This window comes from Podarcis liolepis (assembly GCF_965112155.1).
Source record: "Podarcis liolepis genome assembly, chromosome: W".
NCBI lineage: Eukaryota > Metazoa > Chordata > Lepidosauria > Squamata > Lacertidae > Podarcis > Podarcis liolepis.
In genome coordinates, this window is record NC_139568.1 from 10683886 (window position 1) to 10710939 (window position 27054).

The window sequence follows — 27054 nt, forward strand, 5'->3', positions numbered from 1 at the left end:
CTTGAATCGAGTATTTCCGTGGCCAGGTTGTGGTGTTCCCTCTCTTCTATCTGCGGGTGTGTGGTGACTTCTCCCTCTCGCCCCGGGAATTCCCACCCCTCCCTGTACGGTGAGAGTAGGGACCTATGGAACACCGGGTGTATCTTCATGCTGTCAGGCAACTTGAGCTTGAATGCCACGGGGTTCACCTGCTGTGTTACCTCAAACGGTCCCAGCCGCCTTGGCTGCAACTTCTTGCACCCCCCCTTAAAGGGTAACCCTTGGGTTGACAACCACACCCGGTCTCCCACCCGTATGGTCTCCCCTTCCCTACGGGGGTTGTCTGCCTGCCTCTTGTAAATTTCCTTGGCCCGTTCCAAGTTCATCTTAAATTGCTGGTGCAGGACCTCCATTTCTTCCACAAACTGCTCTGCCGCAGGTACGCTCCACCCTTCCTCCCCACTCCCCGGGAAGGCCCTAGGGTGACACCCATAATTGGCCATGAACGGGCTCATTCCCGTTGACACATGTTCAGCGTTATTGTACGCAAATTCAGCCAGCGCTAGTTTCTCTACCCAATCGTTCTGCCTCTCGCTGACGTAGCAGCGTAGGTATTGCTGGAGTATACTGTTCGCTCTTTCTGCTTGCCCGTTGGTTTCCGGATGTCTCGCCGTCGAGAAGCTCACCTCTACTTGCAGCAAGCTCATGAGCTTCCTCCAGAACCGGGAAGTAAATTGTTTCCCGCGATCCGAAATTACCCTCGAGGGAGCCCCATGCAACCTGAAGATGTGATCCACAAACAACTTGGCTGTCTCCTCAGCGGTCACTGCATGTGAGCAAGCTATGAAATGGCACATCTTTGTCAGTAGATCGACTACTACCATGACCGCTGTCTTCCCCCGGGACTTGGGCAAATTGGTCATAAAATCAATGGACACCACCTCCCAGGGTTTTCCCGGCGTGGGTAAGGGTTCCAGTAATCCTGCGGGGGCAGCCCGCTCCCCCTTTGCCCTTTGGCAGTGGTCGCACCCCCGTACATATTCCCGTACATCCTCCCTCACCCTTGGCCACCAGAACTGCCTGGTGACGAGCATCATGGTTTTGTGCTGTCCAAAGTGCCCAGCTGTGGGGTTGTCGTGGAGTTGTTTGAGTACCTTCCCCCCTCAGGGTCTCCCCCGGTACATACAGCGCCCCCTTATAGTACAGCACCCCTTCCTTTTCCTCAAAACCCCCTTGGTTTTCTCTTCCGTCTCGGAGTTCCCGGATTTTAGTTTGTGCGAACACGTCTTTCTAGTAAGCCCGGCCAGTTCTCGTTTCCCCACCAAGGTCCCCCCCCCCCACACCCATCGGTCCTCGGGGATCATGTGTCGTATCTCCGGCGGTCCCTCTCCTTCCATGTACTCCGGTTTCCGGGAGAGAGCATCTGCTCTCACGTTTTCCTCTCCTGGCACGTATCGGATTTCGAAGGAAAACTTTGAGAACTCCTGTGCCCATCGAATCTGTCTCTGGTTGAGTACTCGTGAGGTCCTCCAGTATTCCAAGTTCTTGTGATCTGTACAAACCTGGATCTTGTGCTGTGCCCCTATTAGCAGATGTCGCCATTGACGAAACGCCGCATAGATCGCAAGCAGTTCGCGGTCATACACAGTATAGTTTTGCTCCAACTTGCTCAGCTTTCTCGAGAAAAAGGCACACGGTTTCCATTCCTGCTTGCTCCTCCCTGGCTGCAAAAGAACCGCCCCAACGGCTCTGTCGGACGCGTCGGTCTCTATCCTCATGGGTTTCTCCAGATCAACGTGCAGGAGCTGCTCTTCCGAAGCGAATGCCTTCTTCAGTCTTTCAAAGGATTGCTGGGCCCCCTCTATCCAGATGAACTTCCTTTTGCTACTGAGACAATCTGTGATGGGCGCTGTCAAGTGGGCGAAGTTCTTGATGAACTTCCTGTAGAAGTTGCTGAACCCTAGGAACCTCTGCACGTCCTTCCGGGTTTTTGGTTTTTTTAATAAATTTTTATTGGGTTTTCACAATTTACACAAAACACAAACAATACACAACACAGACATACAAACACAAAAACAAACACATGCAATTTCAAATCCCTAATTTCTTAACCACTTTCCCTGACTCCCCCACACCTCCCCTTCCTGCATCCCAACTCCAATGATTAACTCAGCAAGTTCTTATCTCCAACTTTTACCTTATTACTATTTTACTTACTTCTTCTTAATTAACCAAATTTAACTTATACACCTCAATTAAACCAAAATACACACCCTTTACATATTTTTCTAAGGTCGACCCCGTTTCCCTTCCACGAATTTCCCAATTTTTATATTTACAAAACAAAATAACAAAAAACAACATATAATTATAGACCCTTTGGGTTCCAAAACTCTTGCCCCCCCCTTTTTCGGTTTCGATCCCCAAAGAATATCCATCAATCCATCGGCTCTCAGCCCGGATCCCTCATGTCCGAGGCCCTTAAATCTCTTTCAGTCCCTCTCTGCCGGTTTTGTTGGTAGTCCTTTATGGTAAACATCAAATCTCGGAGAAGCTCTGTCCCGATGGGGTCTACGTTTCTTCCAACCAGACCTCCGTATTCAAAAGTGGAGCCCAAATCATATTTCTTATTCCTTTTAAGTCCAAATGTCCCAAATGTCCCAAAAGCTCCAACTTTCACCTTGATCAAATTTGTAATCCATAGATCTTCCTATCTCCCCGTAGGGGGATCTCTCCAGTCATTCTCAAATTCAAGCCAAATTTTCATCATCCAGGTCTTGTTTCCTTTGTAATCCATTTTTTCAGGCCTCTTGTTGTCTTTTTTCACCTGCAACGTTTCAGCTTCTCCTTCCCACTCCTCTGAGTCTGCCCATATCTCTTCTTGTTCCGCTGCAAGATTTTCTTGAGTAAAGTCCTTGGCACCATCAACAAGATTATTTACTTCGGAATTCAAGGTCATAACATCTGTGGCCAGAGCTTCACTCTGATCTTGTAATTTTCCCAAGAGAAAGAACATTCTTTCCAGCTCAGCCTGTAATTTTCCATCTGCAGCCATTGTAATGTCTCAGAACCCCCTCTAGAGGGGTTCTGGTTACTTAGTATTCTTTTTCCAACAGTCTGATTACTTTGTTTTTATTTTTTCTTTATTTTCAAGCGACTTAAAGTCAATTTTATCAAAAATAACCAGCAGAAATAACAAAAGCAGATTTTTATAACTTTGACAGCTCTTTTGACAGCTGTCGAAGTCTTTGTATCTCCTCAACAGGCTCTCTCACGTATCGCTCCCGGATCCCGGGGGGTTGCACATCAGCTCCTTAAAATCAGATTTTATCCTCCAGCAAAATGCTTATAGTGCCAAATCGTGGAATTAGAAACTTTTGTCTCACAAAGAGAAAGATGGTCTTTCGACCTTAGTTACCCGGTCCTTGCTTTAAATTGTCTACAAGACGGGGGGCGGACTTCCTTTTAACGCATCCCCTGGTCGTGCCGAATTTAAAAATAGGATTTTTAAGTCCAATTTCCGTACTACTCACGGGTTGTTACTTTTGCAGTCCAAATGTTCAAAGGAAGAAGTCAACGCTCTCCGGCCATGGCTCGCGGCTTCACTCCATAGAAGAAGCGGTCTACTCACAGCACCGCGCCACTCTCCGTCACCCACTCCGCAGCCTTTAAAAAGGCTTCTTTGTGGGTCGGGGAGGGCGCAAATGGTGCCCACCGAGTCACCAAGTCCACAGGCCTCCGCGCCTGTGGTTTCTAAGGGTCCCCGCGTCGCCGCCGCGGCAGGACCCGTCTTCCACGAAGCCAATTCCCTCCAGAGCTCTGAGGGAATCCGCCATTAGCCGATCGCGCTAACCCGGAAGTCCCGTCAGTGGGCGTTTCTTAAACCTTTTCCAGCATAAAAGCTGTTTGACGCCAAGTCTCCTCCTACTCTCCCTGCGCGGAAGTCTTCTGCGCAGGGAGGGTGTGGGTAGTGGAGAACCCGTGCTCTCCCCGCTGGTGTCCGGTGAGGAGTCCTGGAGCCCTCTTGCAGATTCCCCCATCTGCCCCCCTTTGTCCCTGGTGTTGCGCTGATTACCTTCCCCAGCTGATGAGCTGCCTCTCTCCCTGCTGGGTCCCTCTCCAGCATCACTTGGGAGCCTTCCCTCCGCCTCTGGCTCCGATGTCAGTTCCCTGACAGTAAGTTTAAGCTTTTTTTAATGCAACTGGATTTTTGCTAAGAGACTATGCCAATCCTGAGTTTATAGATTTGAACTGTTATGCTCATTTACCTTCAGTAAACTATGCTGAATAAAGCTGATTGCCTCTGGCCTACTTTTTGGGAACCCTTCAATGTGTTTGTTTTTACTCTAATTATACATGAAGTGCAATATGGAGCAAAATCATGACAGGAAAGGAGTGTCAGAGCTGGGTCTGGGGGAGGTATCTGTCAGGTGATGATGGAAATGGTATCAAAAGTTTGGATCCAGAATTGAACTATGCAACAGTTCCACCACATGTGGAGCAATGTTCCAGTGTGTCCACAGCCCCGCCAACATAAATTGGAATAGCCTTTTGCCAACTCTGGATAGACAGAGTAGATTCCAATGCCATCTTAATAGTGTCTTCAATGTGGCTTCCTGTATTCTTAGAGATAGTTTTAAGTGAGGGTTAGACCATATTGCTTCCTATACTTGTTCCTCTATCCGAAGGCACAGATCACTCTCCCACACTGATCATAGCCCCTGGGAAGAGCCTGAAACTTTACTAAGTAGAATTTTGTATATATTGGAAGCCATACCTTTATTACTTAAGGTTGCATTAATACAAAGTACAGTTTGCAATCGGAATTATTGAACCCCCATTGCAAATCAAGTTTATTGTCAAAAGTTGCAATTTCAGCTGAATTTGGGGGAACCACTTGAAGCATCTGTTTTGTTGAGCTATTTAAATTGTTTTTGTTTGATTGTTTGATTTACTCATTGCAAACAGCTGAAAGTCTGTAAATTTTGATAATAAACCTGATTTGCAATGGGGTTCAATAATTTTGATTGCAACTGTAGTTACTAGTTCACAGGTGGCTAACCTGTCCCACAAGGAGTGTAAGCACTAGGGGTTGAACACAGGAAACTGCCTCATACTGAGTCAGACCATTCCTCTATCTAGTTCAGTATTGTCTACTCTACACTGAATGGCAATGGCTCTTTAACCTTTCAGGTAGGACATGTCTCTCAGACGTTCCTAGAGATGCCAGGATTGAACCTGGCACTTTCTGCATGCAAGGTAGATTCTACCACTTGAGCTACAAGCAGGCAAGTTAATGGTTTGTGTCAGGTAGGAGAAGCCACTGCAGTGAAAATGAAGTGTTTTGAGAAGTTAGTTGGACTTTGTGACCTCCTTTCCCCCTCTTCCCAACTCCTAAGTCAAAACGGGGTATGTCTGATGGGGGGTGTCTGATCTAAAACTATTCTATTTTCTATCCTTTCTCTTTTCATGCTTATCCCACCCCTCAAACTTCCTGCATTCTCATGGTATTCCATCCTGCCCCCCCCAACGGTTATACCCAGCAAGATGGGAGTGTGTACAGTGTAATAGCTGTTTGCCTTGAGGTGGTTATTATTATTCCCCCCCCTTTTGTTCTCTCCCTTTCCACCTCTTCCAAAGACAAGCAAAGCGGCTACTGGGGCAGATCGTGGACCGCTGTCGGAATGGTCCTGGCTTCCACAGTGACATGGATGGCAACAGCACGATCCAAGAGATCCTTATCCCAGCATCCAAAGTGGGCCTCGTCATTGGCAAAGGTGGAGAAACAATCAAGCAGCTACAGGTGGGTGTGATGTGGCTTCAGACAGGTGCATGGAGGAGGAGTCAGTGTTTACTAGTTACAGTGGTCCTGGCAATTGCAAGTGGGGAGAATGTTGCTGTTGCAGTCATGTTGTGCTTATGGGCTTCCCATATTGAACATCTACTTGACCACTGTGAGTACAGGAGGCGGGACTAGACGGGCCCTTGGCCTGATCCAGCAAGGCTCTTCTTATATTCTGCCTCCATGGTTGGAGGCAGCAGGCTTCTGAATACCAGTTGCTGGAAACCACAGGGCAAGAGAGTTGCTGTTGCACTTGGTTTCTTCTTTCAGGCTTCCTGCTGGGGCACCTGGTTGGCCACTGTGAGACAGTATGCTGGACTAGATGGACCCCCTTTGGCACTTATCATTTTCTAGAGTCGTCCTCCCCTGCTCTCCTTGTTTAGGAGGAATGTACATATCTCATTTGGGGAGCTTTTGGGTTGCTTTGCTTGTTTTAGCCAACAAAGCCTCAGAAAACTTGAAGTCTTAGAACAGAAGGCAAAAGTTTCCACGCTGCACCAGACCATGAAGTGCCCCGAGTCTGGGATTGGGTGCAAGCAAACACTGCCTTTCTTGTAAAGCTTTAGAGCCCTTCCTTCATGAAGTGAGAGTCTGTTGCCAGTGGCTGGTCTGCATTTCCATGGAATTGCTCCAGAAGTGCCTTTGGGTCTCTTTCTTCAGAGGGGTCATCAATATATATTTTATTAAACACAGTATTTTTTTCTTTACAAAAGTAACTCAAAGCCACATAAGTAAGCAAACCCTTTAAAGACAGCATAAAACAAAACAAAAATCTAAGACAATCCTATTTTTAAAAGGGCAGGATTAAAACATTCTACCTAGTCCACAGATAATTTAGAAGTCAAGTCTTGACAGAAGAAGAAATGTTTTTGCCTGGCACCTAAAGGTATATAATGATGGTGCTAGGCAAATCTCCTTGGGGAGATCATTTCTACAAGCAGGGAGCCACCACTGAAAAGGCACCATTCTCATACTACCACTGTCTAGACCTCCTGTGAAGAGGGCACATGAAGAAAAGCCTCAGATGACGATTCTGGGTCAGTTCATATGGGGAGAGGTGATCCTTGAAGTATTAAAGTCCTGAGCCAGATAATATATTAATTTAAAAAGCACTGAACAACTTAGGTTTATGGAACTTGAGTGGTCGCCTGAACCCTTCTATCCTAGCTTGATCACCGAGATCATCTGTATGAGCATCATTGGTCATTCCCCAAGTTTATGAGGCTCATTTGATGAGAAATCGAGCCTTGAGTGTAATTGGCTCAGTCTTATGGAATGCTTTTCCAACCCAACAGAGATTGGCACCGTCTGTACCAACTTTTAACTGCCTGCTGCAAACCTTTCTATTTTGCCAAGCCTTATGCAGTCAATTAAGAATGCATCCTTCTGCATTGGTTACTTGATGTCTTTTTAATTTTCTAATATAGTTTTATTCTATAACATTGTTTTATTTCTCTAAACTGCATATATAATGACAGCAGTGTCTATAAATATTTTTTATAAGTAAAGCTTTATAGGTTAGTGACAGCACTTTGAATTGGATATGCTTGTGGGTGGCAAAGCTCCCCCCCCCCCCAGCAACCTTCCCTGGAGCCCATAGGTGCCTGCCTCACCAAAGTGATTATCATAGCCAATAGAGGTGTGCACTTGATTGCAGGATGTGTTTGTGTTGGCAAAGTTGTCCCTGCCCCACCCACCAATTTTATCTAATTCCTGCATTATAGGGTGTTGAACTGGATGACTATTGGGGGTCCCTTCTAATTCTATGAATACTTGTTTGAGTGTATTCTGTCCACCTGATAAATTCGGGAGCTGAAGACTCTTCTGGGATGAATTAGAAGTGGCCCTAATATATTGCAAGACAATGTATCCTAAGGCAGTCCTAATTGTGTGTGGTGACTTTAATGCATGGGTAGGCTTGAGCCCAAATGACAAGGAAAACAATCATTGCCTGGATGGCAGTGAAGCTTTTTTACCTGAGCACTACTCCATGTATAAAATGATCAACAAAGAAGGTAAAAAGCTAGTTGAACTAATGTCCTGCTTGCAGCTGACATGCTTGCATGGTAGTCCATGAGACAAATAAAATGGTTACTTTACTTTCCTCAATAGCAGAACAAGAAGCGTTATTGACTACATTTTCTGTCTTTCAAAGGTATTGCTGTTAGGGCTCAGTTATATTTTAGATTGACCAGAAACTGATCACCTACCTATCTTCCTGTCCATTTCCCTTTCAGTCCCTCAGTTGCCCATTCCATCAAATTATTTGGCAGAGGGAACAGTATCTATGGGCAAACTTTTAAAGTGGTCTACCTTAGTTGAACATTCAGTTCAGGCCCATTTGAACAGCTCCCATTGCTAGCATGTTCACCAGAACATGGTTAATAGACATTTAGATCCCGTTGAAGGCATCATGTCTATTTTTTGTAGATTTAAGACCACTTTTATCTAAACCAGGTCACTCATCTAGTAAGGCTTTTGGCAAACCTGGGTGGGTACACTAATGAGTGCAGGCAAGCAAAAAAGAATTTGGCTCAACTAACTAGGAGGGCAAGACAGACACAGACAACAGCTACCGTATTTTTTGCTCCATAGGGTGCACCGGACCATAGGGCGCACTTAGTTTTTAGAGGGGGGAGGGATAAAGGGAAAAAAAATATTCCCCCCCCCCATCCCCAAAGAGGCTGCAAGCTGCTATCTGCAAGCCTTCGGAGCCTGGCGGGAACTCCCGTCGTGCTCCGAAGGTTTGCGGATAGCTGCCCGAAGCCTGGAGAGCGAGAGGGGTCGGTGTGGACCGACCCCTCTCGCTCTCCAGGCTTCAGCAAAAGCCTGCATTCGCTCCATAGGACGCACACACATTTCCCCTTCATTTTTTTATATAATATTTTTATTCATTTTCAAATACAAGTTTATATAACCAATATCAAAATTTATCACATAACCTTTTTTTTTAACGTCCCCCAGCTTCTCTGCCAATCTTCCGTTTTGTTTATTTATTCACACATTTTCTAATTTTAATATTGCCTTTAAAATATAACCTCCCCAATCTTATTCCCTTTTTTACAATATTCCTCATATTTTCACAGAACATCTTGAAAACCTACAAGCGTTGTCTGTTCATCACATATACTTTTCAGATAATCTGTAAATTTTCCCCAGTCCTCGGTGAACTTCTGGTCTCGCAAATATTGAATCTTCCCCGTTAGTTTATCCAGTTCTGCAAAGTCCGTCAATTTCAATCTCCATTCTTCGACCGTCGGTAATTCTTCCTGTTTCCATTTTTGGGCCATGAGTATTCTCGCCGCTGTTACTGCGTATTGGAAAACTTTACAGTCTTTTTTACATATTTCATTTCCTACAATTCCTAAAAGAAAGGCCTCCGGTTTCTTAACAAATGTATATTTCAACATCTTTTTCAATTCATTATAAATCATTTCCCAGAAGCCTTTCACCTTTTTACATTCCCACCACAGATGGTAAAATGTCCCTTCTTTTTCTTTACACTTCCAACACTTATTACACGTTTTGTACATTTTTGCAAGTTTTACTGATGTGATATACCATCTATATACCATTTCCATAACATTTTCCTTTAATGCAGTACATGCCGTAAATCTTAATCTTTCATTCCATAATTTTATCCAGTCATCAAATTGTATATTATATCCAAAATCTCTGGCCCAATGTACCATCACCGATTTAACTTCTTTGTCTTTTGTATACCATTCCAGCAGCATTTTATACATTTTTGATAAAATTTTATAATCATTACTTAGTATTTCTGTTTGGAATTTTGAATCTTTTCCCACATACCCACACTCTTTAATATCCTTTTTAAACATTTCATTAACCTGATAATAATGCAACCAATCATATACATACTCTTTTACCTCTTAATATGGTTTTATTTTCCATTTCCCTCCTTCTTTAATTATCAACTCTCCATATGTTATCCATCTCCCCCTCATATTGATATTTTTAACACTCATCACCTCTAATGGAGATAGCCAGTGAGGAAGTTTTGGTTCTAATAGGTTTTTATACCTATCCCATATTTCTATAAGAGAATTACGGAAAATGTGGTTTTTATTATTATTATTATTAAAAAAATATTTATTGCATTTTTTAAACACAAAACAAACCAAGAAACATATACAATACCATCACCATAGAACAAAACAAAAGGAAACAGAAGAAATTTAAAAAGTAAACAAAGAGTGAATAGAAGAAAAAAATACACCAAAATCAATTTATCCATTAATCATATTCTCATAACCTTTGGACTTCCTCACATCACCCTTTCCTGCGTTCTCAGTTATATAGTTACAAGCAGCAAATTATTACCTTATTTCAAATCTTATTTTGTAGTTCTCGAATATTATATCCCCAATTTCAATATTTTTTATCATATACTAAACTGGTTAACTTAAGTATAATGTTACCTCAGATTCCATCATTTTCTTAAACATCACTTAATCATACATTTTACAACTAAGTTACTGATGCCATGTTGTTTTCTATCATGCATTCTCTTAGCATTCATACAGCTTATGATGTTTTCGTAAATAGTCTTTAAATTTCTTCCAGTCCTCTTCCACCGTCTCTTCTCCCAGGTCTCGAATTCTGCCAGTCATTTCGGCCAGTTCCATGTAGTCTATCAGTTGCGTCTGCCATTCTTCCACAGTGGGCAAATCCTGTGTCTTCCAGTGCTTTGCGATGAGTATTCTTGCTGCTGTTGTTGCATACATAAAGAAAGTTCTGTCCTTCTTTGACACCATTTGGCCGACAATGCCCAGGAGAAAGGCCTCTGGTTTCTTAAGGAAGGTATATTTAAATACCTTTTTTAGTTCATTATAGATCATTTCCCAGAAGGCCTTAACCTTTGGGCACGTCCACCAAAGGTGAAAGAAGAAGAAGAAGAAGAAGAAGAGTTTGGATTTGATATCCCGCCTTTCACTCCCTTTAAGGAGTCTCAAAGCGGCTCACATTCTCCTTTCCCTTCCTCCCCCACAACAAACACTCTGTGAGGTGAGTGGGGCTGAGAGACTTCAAAGAAGTGTGACTGGCCCAAGGTCACCCAGCAGCTGCATGTGGAGGAGCGGAGACACGAACCCGGTTCCCCAGATTACGAGACTACCGCTCTTAACCACTACACCATACTGGCTCTGTTCCTTCAGTTTCTTTACATTTCCAACACTTATTGTCTGGCAAATGATATATTTTTGCAAGCTTGACTGGGGTCATGTACCACCTGTAAACCATTTTCATAATATTTTCTTTCAAGGAATTACATGCCATGAATCTCACTCCGGTGGTCCATAACTTTTCCTAGTCAGCAAACATAATATTGTACCCAATGTCCTGTGCCCATTTTATCATAGCTGATTTGACCGTTTCATCTTGAGTATTCCATTTCAACAGCAAGTTATACATTTTTGAAAGTACCTTGGTCTTAGGTTCTAACAGCTCTGTTTCTAGTTTCGATTTTTCCACCTGGAAACCTATTTTTTTATCCAAATTAAAAACCTCCCTGATCTGTGCGTAGTGTAGCCAATCTCGCACTTTATCCTTTAATTTCTCAAAACTCTGCAATCTCCAAGTATCTCCTTCTTTTTCTAGTATTTCCCAATATTTCGGCCATGCGGCCTCCATATTGAGTCTTTTCTGTTCCTTGGCTTCCATTGGTGACAACCACCTTGGGGTCTTGTTCTCTAATAAGTCTTTGTATTTTATCCAGACATTAAACACTGCTTTTCTGGCAATATGGTTCTTGAAATGCTTATGAATTTTTACCTTGTCGTACCACAAATATGCATGCCATCCAAAAGCGTTATTAAACCCTTCCAGATCCAGGACATCAGTGTTCTCAAGAAGAAGCCAATCTTTCAGCCAGCAGAAAGCTGCAGATTCATAGTACAACCTCAAATCTGGCAGGGCAAACCCCCCTCTCTCTTTAGCATCGGTTAGGATTTTAAATTTTATTCGGGGCTTTTTGCCCTGCCAGACAAACTTAGAAATATCTCTCTGCCACTTTCTAAAACATTCCACCCTGTCCACAATCTGTAGGGTCTGAAACAAAAACATTTTTGGCAATACATTCATCTTTATCACAGCAATTCTACCCAACAAGGAAAGTTTTAATCTTGACCAGCTTTCTAAATCCTTTTTAATTTCTGACCAGCACTTTTCATAATTATCCTTAAATAGATTCAAATTTTTAGCAGTCATATTAATCCCTAGGTATTTCACCTTCTTCACCACATTTAAGTCTGTCTCTTTCTGAAACCTTTCTGATTCCACAGTTGTCAAGTTTTTTTCCAAAACCTTAGTCTTTTGCTTGTTTAATTTAAATCCCGCCACCCGACCAAACTCGTGAATTAGTTCTAAAACCCTTTTCGTACTAGATTCCGGCTCCTGTAATGTCAGAACCAAGTCATCTGCAAAAGCTTTAAGTTTGTACTGTTTAGCTCCGACCTGAATCCCTTCAACCAACCGGTCCCCTCTAATCATATTCAAGAGCACCTCCAGGACTGAAATGAATAACAAAGGGGAGATAGGGCAACCTTGTCGTGTTCCTTTCTCAATCTTAAACTCCTCTGTCACCACATTGTTAACTATCAATTTGGCTTTTTGTTCTGAATAGATTGCCTCTATACCATTTTCAAACCCCCGTCCCACTCCCATCCCTTCCAAATTTTTCTTCATGAACTTCCATGAAATATTGTCAAAGGCCTTCTCCGCATCTATAAATATCAACACTGCTTTTGTATTAATATTTGTTTGCAATAGTTCCAAAATGTCAATAATGTTCCTAGTGTTATCAGACAAATGTCTACCAGGGAGAAAGCCTGCCTGATCTTTATGAATTACTTCATTTAACACTTTTTTGAATCTACTTGCCAAAATATCTGCAAAAATTTTGTAATCCACATTTAGGAGAGATATGGGGCGGTAGTTCTTCAATTGTGTCTTTTCAGTTTCCAATTTAGGTATCAAAGTGATGAAAGCTTCTTTTCACGATTCCGGTGCCTTCTTCCCCTCCATAATCTCATTGCAAACCGCCATTAATGGTTGTATCAAATAATCTTTCAATGTCTTATAGTACTTGGAGGTAAGCCCGTCTGGCCCTGGAGATTTGCCCAGTTGCATATTCTGAATGGCACCTTCAATTTCTTGTTGTGTTATTTTGTAGTTCAAGATTGTTGTATTTTCTTGAGACAGCTTTGGTAGTCCATTTCTTCTTAAAAATTTATCTATCTCAATCTCTTTTTGCGGCCCTTGCGTATATAGTTGTTTAAAGTATCTCTGGAAGCACTTTCTAATTTCCTCGGGGTTCTGGATGTTTCTTCCTTCAATCTCTAAATTTGTAACCGTGTTCAATTTTTGTCTCTTTTTCAACTGCCAAGCTAGCAGTTTCCCACATTTATTTGCTGATTCAAATGTCCTTTGTTTCATCAGTTTAATCTTCCATTCAACTTCCTGATTTATCAACTTAGAGTATTGTGATTGATAAAGTTTAATTTCTCTCAGAATCTCCTGTGATTTTGGTTTCAATCTTAACTTTTTCTCACCTTCCTTTATTTTCTCCAAAATCTTGTCCTTTTTCTCATTCTGTGCTCTTTTCTTTATCGTATTCTGTTGTATCAGAAACCCCCTCATAACGGCTTTACTTGCATCCCAGATTACTCTTTTTTCCACTGTGGTGTTCAAATTTATTTCAAAATAGTTCTTCAAAGTCTTTTGGGCCTTCTGAGTAATCTCTTTGTCTCTTAACAAGGTGTCATTCATCTTCCATCTGAAGGAGCCGGTTGGAGTTAGTCTCATATCCATCTTTATTGCGTTATGGTCGGAGCAAGTTTTTGGGCAGATTTCCACCCTTCTAGTCTTTGGAGCCAGGCCTCTAGTTATCCATATTTGGTCGATTCTTGTCCATGTCAGTTGGGCTTCAGAAAAGAATGTTCCTTCTCTTCCTAGGGGGTTCTTTGTTCTCCAAATGTCAATCAAGTCCATATTGTCAGTTAGTTCAAAAAAGGTTTTAGGTAGTCTGCCATCTTTTGTCAAGCTTTGGCTTTGTGACTTATCCATGTTTGTGGACACCACCCCATTCATATCTCCCATCATAATGATGTTACTATAGTCCAGATAGTCCAGCATTGTCTCATGCAGCTTCTTGTAAAATTCCGATTTCCCCTCATTTGGTGCATAAATTCCCAGTATCAGGAACTTTTCCCCTTGTGTTTGTATTTCGATTGCCAAAATTCTTCCTTGCTCATCTTTGAAAAGAAATTTTGGTGACAGGTTCTCCTTAGCATAAATCACCACTCCTCTCTTCTTCACACGGTCAGATGAAATAAATTCTTGGCCTAGTCTCTTATTAATTAACACTTTTCTATGGAGCCTTGTCACATGTGTTTCCTGCAAGCAAATAATGTCCAATTGTTCTTTCTTTAGTAAATGGAATATCCTTCTCCTTTTTTCCGGGGAGTTACCGCCATTAATGTTCCAGCTAAAAAGCTGCAGAGACATCCTGGACAAATCTGTTATTCCTTAGGTGGTGGTGTTTCTTTCTTCTGGTCTTCAGGTCCCAAGGGTGTGGGTATAGGCGGTGGCCAGGACTCAGGAGTTCCTGTGATCCCTTTCTGAAGGTCTTCTCCGTGGTTGTTCAAGAACTTTTCTTTATCCTCAGGTGTTTTAATTTTTACTTTCTTCCCTCTGAATGTAAAAGATAATCCTTGGGGAAATTCCCACCTAAAAGGAATTGCGTTGCTCTTCAGCAGTTTTGCTAGCTCTGTGTAAGTAGCTCTAAGATCCAAAAGTTGTTTTGGGATGTCTTTGTAGATTTCCGCTCTCTTGCCTTGGCTTACAATTGACTTTTCGTAATGTGAGCTTAATATTTTGTCTCTTTCTTCCTTGGATCTCAAAGTAATCAAACAATCTCTGGGTCTGTCTTTCCTTGCTACTCTTCCAAGTCTGAAGGCACTCACAATTTTAAAGTCCTTTTCTTCCTCCAAGGGCCAAAACTTGGAAAATTCCTTTGTCAAGTAATCAATTAAGTCCCCTTGTTCAAGTTCTGGAATTGCCCTCAGTCTCAGGTTCTTTTCCCTATTTCGTAATTCAATCATAGACAGGTAGGCCTGCTGTTCACCAAATTGCTTATGCAATGGTTTTACTTCTTCCTTTAATGCTTCAGCTTTTTGGTTAGCTTCCACAGCTAATTTACGATTTTCTGTGGTGGCTTCAAAAAGGTTCCCAATTGATTGTGCATGCTGAGCAACTTGTTCAGTCAATTTATTAACACTGGCTGTGGTTTGATCAATCTTAGCCGAATGCTCATCTGCCTTTTTGTCCAAACTTTCCAATTTTTCCAAAATTTTATCTAATACTGAGGCAGATCCTCCTGCAGCCATACCTTCTAGCAAGGCCTGCTCAGTTTCTTCCTCTTGTGCCACCAAAATAGCAGGGACAGATGATCTGCGCGTCTGTGGAATCAAAGTTGTTTGCGTTAATTGTTTAGCTTTAGCTTTGGCCGATCTTGTTTTCCCAAAGCCACTCATTCCACTCCTGTCTACGTGCCAAGGTCAAATTGTATATGATCCCATGGGAATCCACAAGCCCAGAGAGTAAACAACAGATGGAAGAAAAAGAGAAAAAAACAAGTCGCAAACAGTTATAAATCCAAAATCCTCTAGGGGGAGTACAGACGTAACTTGAGGGAAACGAAAAGAATTATTCCAACTTGTTCCAAAAAACTTCAAAGTTTTAATATTTGTCCAATCAGTCATAAATTCCAAAAAGACCTTCAGCTCTCTTATAATCAGCAGAGTTGATCCTTATTATAAGAACAATGTTTCAGAAAAAGTGCCAGAGAACAATGCTTCAATGTGTCTAGTCCAGCAACACTCAGATGTAACAATTCAAAGTAGCAAAAACAAAGTCTGCAGTCTGACAGCTCTGATAAATTGGCAGTCCAAGTACCTGGGTTTCTTTGTAAATTATTATTATAAATCCACAGGGAGAGGTAAAACCAAGTCCAAAACCAAATTAGTTAAGTCCCTTAGTCCCTTAGTCTCTGTAAAAACAGTTCAAGTAATGCACGAGTTGGAAGCTTTTAACTCCACTTCAAAGGCTTCAGATCAAAGACTTTGCTTTAAAAGTTAAGCAGAACCGGGAGACGGACTTCCTGGTTGCGTCTCCCGCTTTGGCCAAATTTTAATTACTTTAATTTCCAATTCCTTTAGTCCCTCTTACTCACGGGTTGATGTTTTCCAAATCTGATGTTCCAGGAAAAAAGGTCAGCGCTCACCGACAGCAGCTATGCGGCTTCACTCACGCAGAAAGAGCGATCGACTCACAGCACCGCACCAGCCCTTCCACGTTCCGGGACCCCTTACGGGGTTCCTTCTTCGTTTCGGGGGGCGCTTCTGGTGTCCGCCGAGTCCCACGGCCACAGGCTCACTCTGCCTGTGGTTTTCCGACGTGGGTCCCCGCTTCGCCGTAGCGGGCGACCCGTTTCCGCGGAGCTTCCCCTTCACAAAGCGAAGGAGACCGCCATTGCCGTTCGCGCCGCCTCCGGAAGTCCGGAAAATGTGGTTTTTAAAACCTTTATGTATTTTCTTCTTTTCACACCACAAATATGCGTGCCTACCAAATCTATTGTCAAAACCTTCCAAATCTAACAACTCTCCATTTTCTAATTTTATCCACTCTCTTACCCAACAGAGGCATGATGCTTCATAATATAGTTTCAGATCTGGCAGAGCGAAGCCCCCTCTTTCTTTCGCATCCGTTAATAACTTAAATTGAATTCTTGGCTTCTTACCCTGCCAGATATACATTGAGATTACTCTTTGCCATTCTTTAAATATTGATGCCCCCTTGATTATAGGAATTGTCTGAAACAAAAATAACATCTTTGGCAGCACACTCATCTTTATTGTTGAAATTCTCCCCCAAAATGATAACTTCATCCTTCCCCACACCTCCAGATCTCTTTTTATTCCATTCCACACTGGTATATAATTATTCTGAAACAGATCAATACTCTTGGGGGTTAACCATATTCCCAAATATTTGATTTTCTTTACCACTTCTATTTCTGTTTGTTGTTGCATTGTTTCTATCATCTCTTGATTCATATTTTTTGTGATTATTTTAGTCTTTTTCTTATTCAGTATAAACCCTGCCACTTGACCGAACTGCTCTATCTCTTCTAATATTTTTTTTTACACTTTTCAGTGGTTCTTCCACTGTTAGTACCAGATCATCGGCAAAAGTTTTAACCTTATATTCATTTTGACCTACTGTCACCCCTTTTATTTCTCCATTTTTCCTTATTGATTTCAGAAAGACCTCCAGTACCAAGATGAATAACGATGGGGAAAGAGGACATCCCTGCCTTGTGCCCTTGGTTATTCTCATATCTTCTGTAGTAATATTATTTACTATCAAATTTGCTCTCTGTTCTGTATATATAGACTTTATTCCGTTAAAAAATTCTTTCCCCACATCCATCAATTCCAAATTTTTTAACATAAATTGCCATGATATATTATTGAAGGCCTTTTCTGCGTCCACAAATATTAACATAGCTTGTTTCTCATTCCTGGCAGTCAAATATTCTAAAATATCAATTATATTTCTTATATTGTCTTTCATCTGCCTGCCCAGAAGAAAACCCGCTTGATCTTTGTGTATAATTTCTTGTAATACCTTTTTCATCCTCATTGCCAATATACTTGCAAAGATTTTATAGTCTGTATTCAACAATGAAATAGGCCTATAATTTTTAACTTGTGTTAAATCAGAATCTTGTTTTGGAATAAATGTGATAAAGGCTTCTTTCCAGGTTTCCGGGATTTCTCTTTCTTTCATAATGTTATTCATAACTTCTTTCATTGGTATAAGTAGGATGTGTTTCATTTCTTTATAGTAACTTGCCGTAAATCCATCTGGTCCTGGAGCTTTCCCTTTTTTCAATTCTTTTATTGCCTCTTTTATCTCTTCAATTTCTATTGGGGCGTTCAGTCTGTCTTTTTTTTCTGTCGGGATCTTCTGCACCTCTTTTTCTTTTAAAAATCTTTCTATTTTCCTCATATTATTCTTTTCTCTACTTTTGTATAGATGTCTGTAAAAGTCCAAGAATCCCTTTCTAATCCCTTTCGGATCATCTATTTCTGTACCTTCAATGATGATTTTATTAACAGTATTCTGTTCCTTCCTTTTCTTAATCTGCCACACCAGCCATTTTCCTGATTTATTAGCGAATTCAAAGTTCCTTTGTCTCATTTTTTAAAAATTCCATTCCACTTCTTTATTTATTATCATTGCAAATTGTGTTTGCAAAACCTTTATACTCTGTCTTATTTTCAAATTGTTAGGTTTTTTTATTAATTTTTGTTCATTGTCCATTATTTGCTTTAAAATTTCCTTTTTTCCTTTCTCTCTGCTTTTATTTTTCAATGAATTCTGCTGGATAAAAAATCCTCTCATCACAGCTTTGCTGGCATCCCATACTGTCTTAATTTTCGTGCCCTTGTTACAATTATTTACAAAATAGTCTGTCAAATACTTTTGTGCCCTGTTAATGATTTTTTGATCATCTAGAAGGGAATCATTAATTCTCCATCTGAAGGTTCTTTCCTCCTATCCTTTTATTTCAAATTTTATTGCACTGTGATCCGAAATTACTCTTGGTTGAATTTCAATATCCAATATTCTCGGAATTAATTCATTGGATACCCATACTTGATCTATTCTTGACATTGATTGATTTGGCTCAAAGTGAAATGTGAACTCCTTTCCCAGTGGGTGTCTAAGTCTCCAAATGTCTATTAAATTACAATTCTTTGTCATCGAAAAAAAAAGTCTTAGGTAATTTTCCATCCTTACTCATCCCTGTTGCTCTCAGTCTGTCCATTTCCATTGACACCACTCCATTCATATCTCCCATTATTATAATCTTTTGGTCCATATATTCAAACAATTTTTCTGCTAAATTTTTATAAAAATCAGTCTTATTACCATTAGGTGCATAGATCCCAACAATTATTAATTTTTCTCCTTGCCATTTGATCTGGACTGCAATAACTCTTCCCCCTTCATCTTTGAAAATTTGCTGAGTTTCAGTTTTGTTTCTTATATACAATACCACTTTTTGTCTTTGTCAGAAGATATAAATTCATTTCCTAATCTTTTATTAATCAAAACTTTTCTATGTCTTCTTGCCACATGAGTATCTTGTAAACATATAATGTCTAAGTTTTTCTTTTTCAAATATTGTTCGATTTTATTCCGTTTTTTTATTGTTAATCCCATTAATATTCCAAGCCCATAATTTCAATGCCATTTTAACCTCTTATTAATTTTTTAAATTTTTATTACAAAATTTATAATCTTTCTTTCTCTTCTTCATCTTCTTCTTCCGTTTTTTCCTGTCTTCTTCTTCCTCCTCCAATTCCGAACCTCCTGTTCCTGCTTCTGCACCCCTTACTTCTTCTTCATCTGTTCGTAACTCCTTGTATCTTCTCAGAAATTTGTTTCCTTTGGGCTTGTATAGTTGTGTTTCTTGCTTTTATAGAAAAAGGAGATTCCTTCCGGAAATTCCCATCTAAATTCTATCTTGTTTCTCTTGAGAATTTGCACCATTGGTTTATATGGGTCTCTCCGTTTCAACAACCTGATTGGGATGTCTTTAAAGATAATTATGTAATTCCCTTCAATATTCAATCTCTTCTCTCTATTCTTTTGTAATATCATATTTCTCATTTCTCTATCCTTAAATGTAATCAAACAATCACCTGGAAATTTCCTTGCCTTAGTTGTTCTTACCTTCATTCGGAATGCGTTTTGCACTGTTTTTGCCACCTCTTCTGTCTGCAGCTCCAACCATTGTGCTATCCCTTCTATCAGTTTCTCTTTAATATTTTCACCTTGCGTCTCCGGCACAGATCTTAACCTTAGGTTAACTTCTCGTTGCCTGAGTTCATTCATGGCAATCACATCCCACACCTCCTCCTGTGATTTACTAATTTCCGACATCCCTGTTTTTATTTTTTCTCCTCTTTTTTCATTTCTTTCAATTCCAGCTTTGTCCTTTTCATCCCGTCTTCTAAAGTTTGTGTTCTCTTAGTTACGTCCTTTAATTGCCCTTTCAATTCATTTACTGCTACATCAACTTTTTTATCCATCTGTCCAATCCTTTTATCCACTTGTTCTAAGTTAGTCTCTATATTCTTTTCACTTTGCTTTATATCATTTTTAATTTCGGCAAACAATATTTCTCCTTTAAAATCTGGTTCCTGTTTAGAGCCTCTCCTTTCCATCGGTGTTCCTCTCTCACTCACTTTTTTCTGTAAATGAGTCATTTTGATTACATTCCCTTTAAGGCCCTTCCGATTCCTTCCCAAAAATCAAACAATACAATATCAAACAATAGAAAGAGTACCCAAATACAAAGAGAGAGAAGGGGCCCAACACCACCAGAGTCAGTGGGAGCAATCTTCTTACCACTTTCGTGGCTACTGACTTCCAATTCCCAACAATATTCCCAATTTTAAATTATATATTCAATTTACAACCCAAAGGACCCCAAAACAAATCTTCTTGCCTCTTGAATGGCTAACAGTTTCCAATTTTCGACAGTATTTCAGGCAAAATCTTAAATTCTTATTGTTGAAGAAAAATAAAAACTTATCTTCTTGCCACCAATTAGGCTAATCCACCAAGTCAGCAAACCACAAAAATCAAATTATGTCCTTATGAATTTTTAAATCCAAATGTTGAGAGCATTGAAAACGTTGAAAAAGATAAACATATGCAGAAAAAGAATGGCCAAATAATATGGTAATTAAAAAATAAAAATATAAGGTTTGCGGATAGCTGCCTGAAGCCCGGGGAGCGCAGCGGGAGTTGGCGCTGCGCTCCCCGGGCTGCAGGCTGCTTCCCGCAAGCCTTCGGGAACTCCCGCGGGCTCCGAAGGCTTGTGGATAGCTGCCTGAAGCCTGGAGAGTGAGAAGGGTCGGTGCACACCGACCCCTCTCGCTCTCCAGGCTTCAGCGAAAGCTTGCATTCGCTCCATAGGACGCACACACATTTCCCCTTCATTTTTGGAGGGGACAAAGTGTGTCCTATATAGCGAAAAATACGGTAATTTGGAAACTTTGGCTTTTTATCATTCAGATTATAAGGGACTACTAAGGGGAGAGGAGGTCATTCATGATTATTCAGTGGAAAGAGTTGGGAATGCCCCCCTTGGATAGAAATGATAGACATTTCTGAAATTTGATCTCAGACACAGGTTTTAATCCTATGTTAGATGCTTGCATCTCTGCTAATACCTGGTGTATTTACTTCAGCAATATCTTTGAAAGTGATTGTGACAGCTGTCCTAATGGACCAACTACTACTCAGGACTGGTTAATGTTGTTACCAGAATGGCCCCCAGTCTCAGAACAAGTAGTAAGCGATCTTATAGGTGCTTTAGTGAATGATAAAGCTCCTGGAGAGGACATGATCCCATCAGAGGTTTTGAAGAACAACTCTGATTGGTGGTCTCTTCTCCTAGCAAAATTATTTTTGTATATAAACTGTACTAGCACTTTCCCTGAGGGCTGGAAGCAGAGTGTAATCATTCCAATCAACAAGAAAGGTGATAAGCATAGCCCCCAGAACTATCGGCCTATTAGCTTATTGGATATCAGCTCTAAGATATATAGCCACTACCTTCTTCACACACTGACAAGTTGGGTGGAAGAAAACAATATATTGCATCAGGAACAAGCTGGATTTAGGAAGGGCCACAGTACAATCAATTTTTTGTATTGCATCATCTAATCTATAAATACACTAGTTTTCCTTCCAAACGACTTTTTGCTACGTTTATTGACGTATCAGCATTTGATACAATTAATAGGAATCTTCTGTGGGGTAAACTTGCAAGGACTAACATCTACAAAAGTTTGTTACAGTCAAACCACAGTTGTTGAATGTAATCCATTCCGGCAGACCATTTGACTTGGAAACTTTTGACAACTGATCGGTTTCAAGAGCTTCTTGCACTCAGGTGGAAGCCACGTTGGACATTCGAGTTCCAAGAAATGTTAGAAAACTGGAGCATTTACTTCTGGATTTTTGGCTTTCAGGAACCGAAATGTTAAAAAATGGAGCCCATTCAAGAACCAAGGTTTGACTGTACTCCTAATACTGGAGTTACATACTAATACAACCATAAGGCTAAGGATCAGTACAGATGGAAGGTTGACGAAGGAAATCAGTACTGATAAAGGAGTCAGACAAGGTTTTCTGCTAGCACCACTCTTATTTAACCTCTATATTAATAATATTGTAACAAAGTTAAACCACCCTGATCAATTTCCTCCTTCAATTGGGAATCATAAAACAGCAATTCTGATATATGTAGATAATATTGTATTACTATCTTTGAATAGAATAGGGATGAGGAGAAGCCTGAAAAAACTAAACAAGTTTTGCCCATCAGAGAAACTTTGCCCATCAGAGAAATAAATTACACAGAATCAAAGGTGACTATCTTTGGCAAACGCACCCCTAAGTTTAATTGAAATCTAGGTGGCAACAAAGTAGATCAGGTTCCCTCCTTTGATGAGAAAAAATCATGAAAACCTCAGCTACAAAACATAATAGCAACAGTACAGAAGTCAGCCTATGCTATACTGACTTTTTTTTATTCTAAAGGTGGCAGGCTGGTAATTCCAGCCCTAAAAGTCTATTTAGGGAAACTAGTAGCTCAAATGCAGTATGGTATTGAAATTTGGGGAATAAATCACAACAACCTGAAAGACCTGGAAGTGTGCCAGAATGTGTGCTGGCAGTACCTCCAGGTACCCTGGCTGCTTTCCTCAGGACAGAGACAGGCGTGGTGTCTGTAAAAGCTAGGGCGGAGATGGCTGCTCTTTCGTAGTATAAAAAGGTCCCGGATATGTCAGAGGACCGTTTGCCTAGACACTGCCTGGAAGACCAATGGCAGAAGGGTGGTTGGGCCAAGCTAGCACAAGATTTGCTAGTCTCAGAAAACCTGACAAGACATTTTTGTATTCCCATGAGTTAAAAGACTGCTCAGGAATTGGATCTATAAGCAGGATAATGAGCAAGATTTATCTTTAATCTATATCTCAAAATTCTCCCATTGGTATCATTTGCTGAAATCTAACCGCACCAGAGCCCAATATTTGCAGACACTTACCTTTGCCTCCCTGATAACTGCTTTTACAGCTCTCCGCTTTCAAACAATACCCACATCAGTCTTAGATGGAAGATATAGGAAAGCTCCAAGACATTTAAGATTCTGTATTTGTGGGGTAGGTGAAGTAGAAGACCTTCCCCATTACATACCCCATTGTCAGCTCTATCAAAATCCCAGAAAGAGATTTTTGGAACAGATGTTGGCACTGCTACAGGGACAGACCCCTGAAGTGAAAATATGTTGGCTGTTATCTGACTGTGACCCACTTGTTACATATACAACAGCCTTATTTGCAAAAGCCGCTAAAAGTATTTGTGCTAGTCCCATAAAAGGCAATCCTGTAGATTGTGCAGGGGATTGATTAATTTGATTTATTGTAAATGGTTGCTTATTTCTGGATCTTTCTTAATAGGTTTTATTGGATTTGCAGGTTTTGTAACGGCTTTTAGTCAAAAACAATACGTGATTGATACACAATTATATGAATGCACCATGAGCACAAGCATTTAAATGCAAAGTGAAAGTGGGAGAGGGTGGTAGAGCAAAAGGTAGAGCAAAAATTCCTTGCCTGCTTCTTCCTCTCTCCCCACCCCACCCCCCATTTTCATTTTACTGTCACTTGCCTTCTGCTTATGGAGTTATCAGGAAAAGCTGGCCAAGCCATGTCACTTACGGTAACTACATGAAAGTCCAAAGCTCCAGGGGAGTTCCTATTGCTTATCCCTGCTTTTTTCCACCCCCACTCCCCACCATTTTCATAGCCTTTCTGTCTGTTTTGGCATTTCCATTTATTTTTTGTGGCATTTTCTCTTTTCTCTCCCCATTGCACTGCCATTGGCACTTTTGCAGGAACGAACAGGCGTGAAAATGATTATGATCCAAGACGGTCCTTTGCCAACTGGAGTAGATAAACCTCTCCGGATTACTGGAGACGTTTTTAAAGTACAGGTATGTATCAAAGAGGATTTGCCATTATGCTGATAGAACATTAGGAGGATTTGCAATTATGGCACAGTTGGACTGCTGTCGGTCTGTCTCTCTCTCACATGTACACAATGATGGTGGCAGGGTGGAGGACCTCAAGCATATGGGCCAAGCAGTCCTTTTTCCCATTTGCATCTGCCACACACCTTTACATTGGTAACCCACTCAAATAGAGTTTGGTCAAGGAAAGGAAAGGAAACCAGTGCAAATCCTTGCGCTGCTGGTGAGGAGGGGTGTTGTCAGGCTGCCAGAAAAGCCCTGCCAGCCGTTATCTGAAGCTGTAAATTAGAAGCGGGCAAGTTAATTGGCAGCAATTAAATTTTATTGCTCAACACTCAGCGTGTTGCAGTAGTAGAGCGTGTTGCAGTAGTCCAAGCGGGAGATAAGCAGAGCATGCACCACTCTGGTGAGACAGTCTGCGGGCAAGTAGGGTCTCAGCCTGTGTGCCAGATGGAGCTGGTAGACAGCTGCCCTGGACACAGAATTCACCTGTGCCTCCATGGACAGCTGTGAATCCAAAATGACTCCCAGGCTGCACACCTGCTCCTTCAAGGGCACAGTTGCCCCATTCAGGACCAAGGAGTCCCCCACACCCACCCGCTCCCTGTCCCCCAAGAACAGTACTTCTGTCTTGTCAGGATTCAACCTCAATCTGTTAGCTGCCATCCATCCTCCAACTGCCTCCAGACACTCACACAGGACCTTCACCGCCCTCACCGGTTCTAATTTAAAAGAGAGGTAGAGCTGGGTATCATCCGCATACTGATGAACACCCAGCCCAAACCCTCTCATGATCTCTCCCAGCAACTTCATATGGATATTAAAAAGCATGGGGGAGAGGACAGAACCCTGAGGCACCCCACAAGTGAGAGCCCAAGGGTCTGAACACTCATCCCCCCCACCACTTTCTGGACACAGCCCAGGAGGAAGGAGCGGAACCACTGTATGACAGTGCCCCCAGTTCCCAGCCCCTCTAGACGGTCCAGAAGGATGTTATGGTCGATGGTATCAAAGGCCGCTGAGAGATCCAGCAGAACTAGGAAGCAGCTTTCACCTTTGTCCCTAGCCCACCGGAGATCATCAACCAACACGACCAAGGCAGTTTCAGTCCCATGATGAGGCCTGAATCCCGACTGGAAGGGATCCAAATGGTCCGCTTCTTCCAGGCGTGTCTGGAGTTGTTCAGCAACCACCCGCTCAATCACCTTGCCCAAGAACGGAAGATTTGAGACTGGGCGATAGTTGGCCATATTGGCCAGGTCTAAAGATGTTTTTTTAAGAAGCAGTTTAATGACTGCCTCTTTCAGCGGGTCTGGGAAGTCTCCCTCACAGAGGGAAGCATTCAGCACCCCGCAGAGCCCATCGCTCAGCCCTTCCTGGCTTGCCTTTATTAGCCAGGATGGGCAAGGATCAAGGAGACAGGTGGTTGGCTCTTCATGAAATTGCAATACAGTCGAAAGAGACCCAGTGTGGTGTGCTGGATAAAAGTGTTGGGCAAGGAGTTACCAGTTGCTGGCAACAGCAGGAGAGGAGAATGCTCTTATGCTTGGGTTCTCCTTGCAGGCATCCACAAGCATCTGGTTGGCTACTGTGAGGGTGCTGGACTAGATGGGCCATTGGCCTAATCCAGCACAGCTCTTCATATATTCTTAGGTGAGGGGAGCCCCAGGTTCAAAACACTCCCCACCCCAGCCATGAAGCTTGTTGGAGAACCTTGGGCCTGCCTAACTCCAGCAGCTATGTTCTACTTCTGCTGTCAGAGGCAGTATGCTTCTAATACCTGTTGCTGGAGACCGCAGGAGGTGCAAGTAGTATTATGCTCCCTGAAGAGGCAAGGATAATTTTTTTGTGTGGGGATCTAACAAAACTAGTCATCAACCTGTTTTCCTCCTTCTGCATTTGAACAGCAAGCAAGAGAGATGGTACTGGAGATCATTCGAGAGAAAGACCAGGCAGACTTCAGGGGCATACGCAACGAATTCACTTCCAGAATGGGCGGAGGCAGCATAGAGGTGTGGATTTATCTTATATGTTATAGACCCAAAGGGACATCTAGTCCAATTCCCTGTAATACAGGAATCTTCTCCCTAGGGGAAAAAGTGAAGTTGAGAGATGGTTTTATATTATTTTATTTATTGATTTATACATGCATACATGCATATTGTGCATATTTGCACAGCTTTAGGAGGCTGAAGTAATTACTCATTTATTTAAAATGATGCTTTCCTGGGCAACCAGCCTGGAGCCGCTGACAGTACCCTGACAGATTGCCCCAAGTCCTCTTTAATTGCCAGTTAAGTCATAAATCATGACAAACAGGGCAGGAGCTGCCAGGGTGCAGCCTGCCAAGACTGATAACTGAAAGTAGCAATTTCAATGCCTTTTATAACAAAATTTAACGCTGAGAGGACACGTAGAACAATTAACAATGGCCGTCAACTCTCAACATGCAGAAATGGCCAGGATGGTGGGAGAAACCCAGAGACGGTCAATGAGACACACACACACCCCGATTCCCCCATTGAAGTTCAATGGACAGATCTCTGAGTTGCTTGGGTTGAAAGCGAACATGGAAATGTTTTTGAAGGTGAGGCAAGATGACTTTTTGTCAGACCAGGAGCGTGTGTTTTTAGTTATTAATCTTCTGGAAGGAGCCGCCAGATGCTGGGTGATTACCTTACTAATTAATCAATACCCTTTTTGTTGCGGTTGAACAGTTTTATGGCTCATCTCTATTCCATGTCCCAGGACCCGCAGCAGAAACCTGCAAATACATGAAAGCTAATTAAGCTGAAGCAGGGGTCTAACTCAGTAATGGAGTACAGTACATAGTTCAGTTTGCTGTCGAAGGAGCTAGCGTGGGATCATGATTCCTTGATAGCTATTTACCGTGCAGGGCTGAGTGAAAGCCTGCTAATAGATAATTTATTATGGTCAAAGACCAGCTCACACAACACAATAAAAACAGTGTTCATAAAGATAAAATATACAATTAGAGCAGATTGCAGCAATAGCTCATGAGTTAAAATTG

The 27054-nt window shown here is 41.7% G+C and overlaps 1 protein-coding gene across 8 annotated transcripts in view; it reads left to right on the top strand.

Moving 5' to 3' along the window:
• Positions 1-27054, top strand: part of LOC310697670 (far upstream element-binding protein 3-like) — a 395403-nt gene that overhangs the window by 195481 nt on the left and 172868 nt on the right. For all 8 annotated transcript variants that reach the window (XM_083484353.1, XM_083484354.1, XM_083484355.1 and 5 more), the window contains 3 exons: positions 5620-5782; positions 23889-23987; positions 25931-26035. In XM_083484353.1, the coding sequence (XP_083340479.1) occupies positions 5620-5782; positions 23889-23987; positions 25931-26035 (367 nt within the window). The remainder of the gene's footprint in view (positions 1-5619; positions 5783-23888; positions 23988-25930; positions 26036-27054) is intronic.